The sequence below is a fragment of the Lipotes vexillifer genome, unplaced genomic scaffold (genome assembly GCF_000442215.2).
Source record: "Lipotes vexillifer unplaced genomic scaffold, Lipotes_vexillifer_v1.1 scaffold477, whole genome shotgun sequence".
Lineage (NCBI taxonomy): Eukaryota > Metazoa > Chordata > Mammalia > Artiodactyla > Lipotidae > Lipotes > Lipotes vexillifer.
Genome location: NW_006770652.1, coordinates 1,512,744 through 1,523,034, shown reverse-complemented (window position 1 = coordinate 1,523,034; position 10,291 = coordinate 1,512,744). Strand labels below are relative to the sequence as shown.

Below are 10,291 nucleotides of genomic sequence, written 5' to 3'. Positions count from 1 at the left end.
CCCGGTCCAGGAGGATCCCACGTGCCACGGAGCGGCTGGGCCTGTGAACCATGGCCGCTGAGCCTGCGCGTCCGGAGCCTGTGTTCTGCAGCGGGAGAGGCCGCAGCAGTGAGAGGCCCGCATACCGAAATAAAAAAAAAAAAAAAAAAAAAAAAAAAAAAAGGCACCCCTATTTAAACCCACGGGAGAACCTAACACACACAACAACTGTAGGATCTGGGCAGATGATAAAAAAGATAATTTACTGGATATATTTTAAAACCAAGGAAAATCAAGAAACTGACTAAAAAGAAAAAGAAATTTCAGAAGACAGACTTACCTACATGTACAAGATTGGCTCAAGTCAATGAGTCTAACACATGCCGACAGCACAGAGCAGGAAGCATGTTCTTCCTGTTCGAGCCATTCAAATATCAACCTGCATAACATTTACATGAAAATCCGTGGTCCAGCCCATTTGCTTTTGAGAGTAAAAGTCTAACGTAGGGTGGGGTAGCTAAGGTACTCATGGAACAAAGGGAGACATTCTCCCACGGGCTAGATCAGCAAATGCAGGATGCACACACACATATTCTCTCTCTCTCTCTCTCTCTCTCACACACACACACACACACACACACACACACACACAGCAGTATTATTTTAATATTTAGATAGAAAATATGAAGAACAATAAGAAATAACTTCTAAGATATTAGTAAGGGCAATTAACAGGCCTAGATAATCTGCCAGGGTTACTCTTCTAGATGAAGTGCTATTTCATCCATAGATTTTTATGATCAGAAACGCTTCCACTAATAAACATTCATGCTACCGATGTAATTTTTACTTTTAGATCCATTTTAGACAATTGACGTTACTCAAATAAACTAATATGATTTTCTGAGAAAAGAAGAAAAACCGAACAAAACGAGTCTATATAGACTTATTTTATTCTAACTTAAAAAAAAAAAAATGCCCTTGACTTGAAGTTGGTTTCAATATTCTAAAAAGAAAAGAATGTAAAATTAAACATCAAAAGATTACAACTGTTATAACCTAAATAAAACGAAATTCCTTCACAAGTTTTTTTTTTTTTTTTTTTTTTTTTTGCAATTTCTAACTAAAAGGACACCACACCTTCAGATCCACAGGACACACCCACCAACTTCTACATGTCCCAGTTTTGCAACTGGCAATGTTATTTATTCTCCAAGTTTATTAAAGCTGCACCCACGCACAGCTTGAGAGAACAGGACATACAATGGCCAGAAAATCTGAGATACTTTAAAACTGATTCTGTCCTTTGCCTCATAAATCACCTCCTCCTAGTGATAGTATATCTTAGGCAAAAACATGTAATGACATGAAGGAGACCTCAAAGGGATGGCAAAGCACTTAATATTTAGTGTATGTGATTTTTTTCAACAGCCAAAGAGAAAACAGAAATTCATCTTCCTATCCTCTGACCTGTGTCCTCTGAGCTTCACACGGCTGATAATTCTGATTCTGGGTGATAGTTACAGTTGCTATTTTCTGAGTGTTTACTATGAACCAGGTACTTTATATATGTTATAAAGTGTCTTGTTGGGGTCAAATCTGAGGTTGGAGTAGGTAGAGGGGAGAATGAGTTTCATTGTCATGTAATTTTCATGAAGCTTCTTAATTCTTGGAGTGTTTGGGGACAAACAAAGGTACCTAATCACAAGTCCAGTTTTGCAAAGTCCCAGAAATCCTTTGGTTGCTCTTCAGACTCAATGGTGGGAGCAGTGAATAAGGAAAGAAAGATTATAAGGAGAGACAACTGAGCCCCAGAGAGAAATTGCCAAGAGTGAGGAAGAACTGAGAAAGTTGGGCCAAATGAACAGCTGGGTCTAGCTATAGAAGGGAGCAGCAATCCTTGATTCAGTGGGAGACTGTGCTACTAGCCAGCCCTGCTGGATTATCTATTTGCCTTGAAAAGTAGAGGATAATTTTAACTGCATCACAAGGAGTCCACCCAACACCACAGTAGTACCCAGCTCTGAAGGTGCTGAAACAAGAAGTGAGAGTCATCTCCCTACCGACCAGGAAGAGGAGATCACCAAAGGTCCAGACACAGCATTCCAAGGAGGTCGACCGTGGAGCAGGCAGGGACTGTGGACAGTGTGGACAACAAACAGAAAGGACTCCAGAGATGTGAGTGGTGAAACCAACTACCTTCTCCAACGATCTCTCAGGAGGTTAAGTGTCCTTCCCTGGGACCCACAAGGTGGTGAGATCAGAAGGACATTGGGATATACTGGTAGGCACCAGTATAGAGATTCTTGGAAATGCTGAGAAGGGACCCCATGAATCAAAAAGGCCTTCCTATTCATCAGCAAGTGGGGAGACAGAGCACTGAGATTTGTCTCTCCTCTAAATATGCCCTACTTGGTTTGTTTCCATGGACTGGTGAGGCCAGAATTTAGCTGTTGCAGATATATATAGGTATATATGTGCATAATATATGTATATGTGTATGTGTGTATTTGAATACTGAAAAGAACTCTGCAAAGTAATATCTCTGTTTCACAAGGGAACACACACAAACTGAAAGAGGTTAGGCCACTTGTCCGAGTTCACACAGCTAATAAGTAACAGAGTCAGCTTAAACCCACAACTGCTTAATTCCAAAGCCTATACTATGTGGCTAAAAATTCTAGGTAATGACTGGGAAATATTTCAAATAAATACAAAAGTAGACAGGATAGAATAATTACCCTTTGTGTACCCATTCTGCAGATTCAACGATTACCAACCTATGGCCCATCTCCTTTCATCTATACCGTCACCCACTAAACCTACCTTAGCATTGTTTTGAAGCATATCCCAGATACCATAGACATTTCTTTCATAAATATTTTAGTCTGAGTCTCTAAAAGACGAGGACTGGAAATAATTTATTTCCTTTTTTCCTCTTTACGCTAAAATATCCCAAATAAATAGATTTCACTGGGTCAGTAAAGTAGCTCTGTTCTTCCCAGGAATGTGCCAAACTGGACCCCAAATTATTTTACTAAGACACATTCTTTTTGAGGTATTAGTCTTGCTAGAGTCCTTTGGTCACCCAAAGATCCCCTTATGAATACTGATGTTCACTCTTATCTGCTATTGTGCTTTCTGAAAAAGATGCTAGAATATAGCTTCCTCTGTGAATATGGGAGAGGAATAAAAAAAATAAATCTAAGGTTCTCAGGAACACCAGTCAGAAAGCAAGAGGGCGAGACTGTCAATCCAACAAGTTCACTGGGTGCTCACTCAATGTTTTAAATGGACCCTGTAGGGAGTACAAAAATAAATACGTAAATAGGCATTCAACAAATATTAATAGAGCAGCTACTGTATACCAAATCTATTCAGGTTGCTAGATGCACATTGGTTAATGGCCAAAGGCACTCTACACCAAGTTTATAATCTGATACAGGAACATGTTAAGAAAACAAAGAACTACAATGTAACCAAAATATAGACGAGAGGAGCACAGAGTAACTGGGGTCTAAAAGAAAAGAGTGAACTTATTTTTTCCTGAGTGCTACGGTTGAGAAATGAGGAAAATGAGGCCTGAATGACAAGACTTTTCCATAGTAGCAGAGAGGTCGAACCAGGGAAAACCCTCACCTCTCGACTTCTAATCCATTACGATTTCCATCTCAAGAAGGACTAGAGATGCTTGACGGTAAACATTTCTCGCTACCACAAAAGGTTTTATGGAACACTTGGTTTTTGGAATGGGTCTTGATAGTCAAATAGAATTTGACAAGTGGAGAAGTGGAAGTGTTCTGGGCAGAGAAAACAGCATAAACAGCTTTGTGTCACATATTCCAACGATACAGACCACCTGGTTTGGCTGACATTTAGGGACAACTACAAGGCATGGATGGGGAAAGGATGGAAAGTTAGGTTGCAACCAGATTAGAGCTTGAATACCAGGGCAAGTTGTTTGTTTTGAAGGCCCTCAAGAGTGATGAAATTCCAAGAGTTTGAAGCCAAAGAGTTAGGAAAACACAACGATTTATGGGTCGCTGGGACAAACACAGATTATATGCTTTGTAATTTTAATTTCATGTTTCATCCTAATTCTTATGAATGAGAATGCATAGGTAAGCATTATCTAAGGAGAGAGTTCTATTTGTTTAAGAGAGGGGTGGGGGGGCATGAAGGGGTAGAAGGTGGGGATTTACTCAAGGGACAGACATGAGGGAGACAACAGGCTGCCCGGATTCCTCAGCGGAGCAGAGGAAAAGGAAATGGTGGACATTGGTGGGAACAGCCATAGAGTGCAGCTGACAGATTAGTTCCTGGGGCCTATGGAAGAAATGGCACGAAGGCAGCAAGAAAACCTGCAGGGAATCTATACATTTCCATAGCAGCATCTAACAGGAGTTTGTCTTGTGATCTCTGTTCGCTCCTATTTCTTCATGGGTGTCGAGACAAAACAATTCGGTCACATATCCTAATGAGAGTGGATTAGGAGCTCCTTTTAGATACAAAAGGAAGCAAATTTATTTCTTAGCCAAAAAACTACTTTCAAGGTAACTAGGAGTAGTTATTATGATTGAAACGTCTAAATTCAGTGTTCTCAGAGGAGTTGTAAGAAGGGATTAATCTTTGAATCTATACAAACTTGAATTTGAATCCCAGGTTTGCTACTTACTAGTTGAGTGATCCTGGTTAAGTTATTTAACCTCTCTGAACTTCAGTTGCCTCATCTATAGAAGCAGAGAATACTTACCATTCAAAGCTGTAGAGAGAATTAATAACATGACACGTGGAAATGTTTTCCTACAAAGTACCTGGTACACAACTGATGTTGGTTCCTTCCCCTTTCTTGGTGAAATCAGTACCGGATAAAAGGGAAATTACTAACAACCAAACATCCGGTAAGCTTCCAAGTTCAACTTCCTTTATTAAAACTTTACAAGAACTGCTAAGGAATAGCAAAATAGATTCATTTCCTTTTTCTTTCCTTTTCTTAGCTATTCAGTAGGATGGGGTACTAAGGAATGGAAAAATGTGAGATACATACACTTAAAAGAATAAGAACAGGTCATATAAATGAATTTTTAAAAAAAACTTATTTTTTAAAATGGACAAAAGATCTGGGTAGACATATCTCTAAAGAAGATATACATATGGCCAACGAGTACATGAAAAATGCTCAATATCATTTGTCATTAAGGAAATACATATCAAAACCACAAGATACCACTTTACATCCACTAAGATGCCTATAATCAAAAAGATAGACAAAAAATAATAGATACATGTATAATACAACTGAATCACTTTGCTGTACACCTGAAACTAACACAACATTGTTAATCAACTATGCTCCAATATAAAATAGAAATTAAAAAATCAAATTTAATTTAATTAAGAAAAAGATAGACAACTGTTGACAAGGATGTAGAAAAAATGAAATCCTCATACATTACTGGTGGGAATGTAAAATGGTGTAGCTGCTTTGAAAATCTGTTTTGCAGTTCCTCAAAGTGTTAAACATAGAGTGACCATACGATGCAATAATTCTACTCCTAAATATATACCCCAAAGAACTGAAAACATATGTTTACACAAAATGTTTTACACTAATGTTCTTAGTGGCATTATTCATGGTAGCCAAAAAGTAGAAACAACCCAAGTGCTTATCGGTGGTGAATGGATAAACAAAAGGTGGTATATTCATACACTGGAATATTATCCAGTCATAAAGAGGAATGAAGCACTGATAACATGCTACAACATGGATGAACCTTGAAAACATTATATTAAGAAAAGAGGCCAGTCACAAGAGGTCCGTATTGTATTATTCCATTATTCCATGAGATATCCAGAATAGACCAGTCTACGGAGGCAGAAAGCAGATTAGTGGCTGCCTAGGGTGGAGTGGGGTGGCGGATAGGGATAGACTGCTAATAGGTGTGAGGTTTCTTTCTAAGGGGATCAAAATGTCCTAAGGTTGATTGTGGTGATGGCTGCACAACTCTGAATATTTTTAAAAACATTTAATTGAACAATTTAAACTGATGAACTGTTTGGTAGGAGAATTATATCACAATAAACCTTTTTTATTTTTATTTTTTATTTTATTTATTTATTTACTTTTTGCGGTACGCGGGCCTCTCACTGTTGTGGCCTCTCCCGTTGCGGAGCACAGGCTCCGGACGCGCAGGCTCAGCGGCCATGGCTCACGGGCCCAGCCGCTCCGCGGCATGTGGGATCTTCCCGGACCAGGGCACGAACCCGTGTCCCCTGCATCGGCAGGCGGATTCTCAACCACTGTGCCACCAGGGAAGCCCAATAAACCTTTTTTACAAAAAGGAAGAGTGATGGATTTCCAGATTCTGGAACAGAATGGTCTGCTCCATTTGATTGAGAAGATCATGTTCCCTCAGGCTCAGACTGCTGACAAAGGAAAGTGCTCCAGGCACATCTCCACGACCTGGGGTGTTTGCCTAAGTGCCATCAGCTACTTAGTATTCTCTTCTTGGGTAGAGAAGTACTATTAGCACCTAACTGCAGCAATGGGTACTCCCTGGGCATTGCCCTACTCTGTACAGCAAAGTACCCGCACCTCAAAGATTATCTAGCCTTGACCTCGATTCTTAGAGAGTCAATGAGACCTGAGACTCCTGATAGCCAATAGTGAATTTAAGTCCCAAACCAGCCTGCCTTTCAAACAAAAAGTTCAGCACACTTCATCAAAATCTCCATTTGGTTATATATCCTTGAGTTTATACTATAGAAGGGGTAGAAATCCCCCCCAGATGCCATCAAAGGTTGACATTTCTCGGGCTTCCCTGGTGGCGCAGTGGTTGAGAGTCTGCCTGCCGATGCAGGGGACACGGGTTCGTGCCCCGGTTCGGGAAGATCCCACATGCCACGGAGCGGCTGGGCCCGTGAGCCATGGCCGCTGAGCCTGCACGTCCGGAGCCTGTGCTCCACAACGGGAGAGGCCACAACAGTGAGAGGCCCGCGTACCACAAAACAAAAAAAAAAAAAAAAAAAAAAAAAAGGTTGACATTTCTCATGCATCTGAATTCTGTGGTATAAGACTTGTACTTGCCATAAGAGTCTCTATAATACTTCAAAACAAAACAAAACAAAACAGCACCACAGAAGAGGGTCAGGATATGGTAGTGCTAAAAATGAAGTTGAAATATAGTCCAATACTCACTTCCATACTTAGGTCATTATTCATCCTGATGCAACCTGAAAGATCTGTTCCTGGGTGGGGACCACCTGTGGGGCCTGGACACCTAATAATAGACAGTAAAGTTCCTTAATACAGGTGGAAAAACTGCAAATTTCAGCAGATACCAATCTATCACATAGTTCCCCTTCCCTGCCCCAATTTTACCGAATTTCTAATTAAGTTCATGTCTTAACTGAGACGTGATGAAAGAGAGCTCTAAGCTCCATCAGAGAGAGAGGTTATAACCATAGAGAATCTAGTCCCAGATGGAAATGAAGTATTTGCAATCCAGCGTCTTGCTTCCTGACCCTCGACACAGAAAGGAAATTTCACTGGGGTGAACAGTGCTCACAAACTCCACTGACATTTCTGAACTTTTCCTAAGGAAGAAATGTCTGTGTACTTAGAAAGGTGAGTGAGCTCAGATGAGCTTTGGGAGAGGGTATGTGCGAGCACAGGGATAGTGTCCCAAAGACTTGTTCACCTGGAGTGTGAAGGAATAGAAAGATGATCAAAACCTAGCTGAAAAAAATAAAAATTTAAAAAAATAATAAAAAAAAAAACCTAGCTGAATGAGTTAACCTAGCAGTACACAGTATATTCCTAAAAACTGGGAAACATTTTAAGTAGCCTAGTTTGTCTTTTACACTTTAGAATGGATATCATGAAATCCAAAAGAGCTATAGAGAAAACTATAAAGGTATCTTTGTTTTAAAATGGTCAATTTTCAGAAAGTTAGAGAAGTTACACAATAAAAATTCCACAATAAAGATGTCATGATGTCAAGATATGAAACTTTTACTGATTAAAAGTTTAGGCAATAGGAATAGGCCACCCATGAATAGTAGGCCCTTTTAACTTACTTGTGCCTTCCAGTCACATTCAAAGCACCATCCTTTACTTCTCCATATTTGGGCCTTTCATATGAAGCATGGATTCGGTTGGCTACACATGAGAAAGGTGTCAATTCTAGTCTTGGAATTGCTGTAAGACTATCCAGATACAAGGCATCTGCAGTAGAACAGAAAAGAATAAATACAGAAGTTAATGGTTCAAATTATATATATATACTATTTCTTTTCCTCTTGGGAGATTAGACCATTTCTGAAAAAACAAAAGTCAGTTCAAATCAATTAACATTTTTTTTTGAATTTTTGAATTTTATTTCATTTATTTTTTTATACAGCAGGTTCTTATTAGTCATCCATTTTATACACATCAGTGTACACATGTCAATCGCAATCGCCCAATTCATCACACCACCACTATCCCCCACCGCTTTCCCCGCTTGGTGTCCATACATTTGTTCTCTACATCTGTGTCTCAATTTCTGCCCTGCAAACCCGTTCACCTGTACCATTTTTCTAGGTTCCACATATATGCGTTAACATACGATATTTGTTTTTCTCTTTCTGATTTACTTCACTCTGTATGACAGTCTCTAGATCCATCCACGTCTCAACAAATGACCCAATTTTGTTCCTTTTTATGGCTGAGTAATATTCCACTGTATATATGTACCCCATCTTCTTTATCTATTCAATTAACATTTTAACACTACAACTCCCCACCCCCTAAATTTTGATGCCTAGTTATGAGGGGTAGAAATGTCATTTGTTTTTTTAAGCAGGGGGTAGGGGTGAAGGAGGAGAAACAGAAACCCTTACCTAGTAAGCAACTAGAGGGGTCAATAACAATCTGCTGCCAGGGGGCAAAATCCAGCCAGCCTCCTGTTTTTGTAAATAAAGTTTTATTGGAACACAGACACACACATTCATTCAGTATCATCCAAGGTTGCTTGTGGGCTACAACAGCAAAGCTGAGTAGTTGCTGCAGAAACCGTACAGCCTGCAAAACCTCAAATATTTACTATCCGGCCCTTTACAGAAACAGTTTATCAACTCCTAAAGAGAAAAACAGTTCGACCTTGCAATTGTAAACCGCTGAAGAGTGCAGGAAATAGGGTGACAATTTTTTTTTTTTTTGAGGAAACTGTCTTGTCATGTTTTTCTGAGTATAGGAAGCAGCAGAATTTAATAGAAAAAACATAGGCTTTGAAATTAATCACAATTTTTAGTTCAAATCCTGACCCTGACACATAAACCAGGTGTGTGATCTCAGATAAATAACTAAACCAACTCTGAGCCTCAGTTTACTTACATACAAAGTGCCACATGGGGACTTCCCTGGTGGTCCAGTGGTTAAGAATCCACCTTCCAATGCAGGGGACTCGGGTTTGATCCCTACTTGGGGAACTAGGATCCCACATGCCTCGGGGCAACTAAGCCCGTGCGCCGCAACTACTGAGCCCACGTGCCACAACTAAAGGGAAGCCCACGTGCCAAAATGAAGTGCCCGCACTGCAACAAAAGATCCTGCGTGCCACAACTAAGACCCAATGCAGCCAAAAATAAATAAATAATTTTTTTTAAGTGCCACATGACCTTAGGCAAATTATTCAGTGTTCCTGCTTCCTTATCTTTAAAATGTGAATTACATTAGCATCTACCTCACAGGGATATGGTGAGGATTAAATGAATTAACAGGTACATGAACATACAGTTCTGCAAATTACTCAGTGTTCCTGCTTCCTTATCTTTAAAATGTGAATTACGTTAGCATCTACCTCACAGGGATATGGTGAGGATTAAATGAATTAACAGGTACGTGAACATACAGTTCTGAGAGCAGAGAACTGTGCCTGGCACATAGCGGGCACTCTTTCAGTGCTGCCATAGTACTGTTACCATCACTGAGTTAGTGTGGGTAAAATCGTCTCTATAAAGCACTTATCTACTGTCTGACACAAACTGGCCACTTGTTAGTAGTGGTAGCAGTTTTCTCTCTTCTAGTTGAAATGATCCACAAGTCACTCTACTTGCTTTTTATTCCTTCTTAAATCTATTTTGATAATCATCCCATTTCTTTTGTCATTTCGGAACCAACCATTAACTTTTGCTTTCAAGCACATCCAGGGTGTGATGAGAGATGCCACCATTTTCAGCATTTCCTAAGATAAAGTTCATTCTCCTTAGACTGGCATTAAGTAATAGTCCATGAGGTGACCTACAACATGCTCCAAACTTAAATTCTACT

At 39.8% G+C, this 10,291-nt stretch overlaps 1 protein-coding gene across 1 annotated transcript in view; it reads right to left on the bottom strand.

Annotated features, from left to right (window-relative positions):
* The window catches only part of IRAG2 (inositol 1,4,5-triphosphate receptor associated 2), a 37,331-nt gene extending 29,169 nt beyond the window's left edge, over positions 1-8,162 (bottom strand). The window contains exons 1-2 of the mRNA XM_007446273.1: positions 8,059-8,162; positions 7,178-7,259 (exon numbers count right to left, since the gene is read on the bottom strand). Of these exons, the coding sequence (XP_007446335.1) occupies positions 7,178-7,201 (24 nt within the window). The 5' untranslated portion in view covers positions 7,202-7,259; positions 8,059-8,162. The remainder of the gene's footprint in view (positions 1-7,177; positions 7,260-8,058) is intronic.
* Between the last annotated feature and the right edge of the window lie 2,129 nt (positions 8,163-10,291).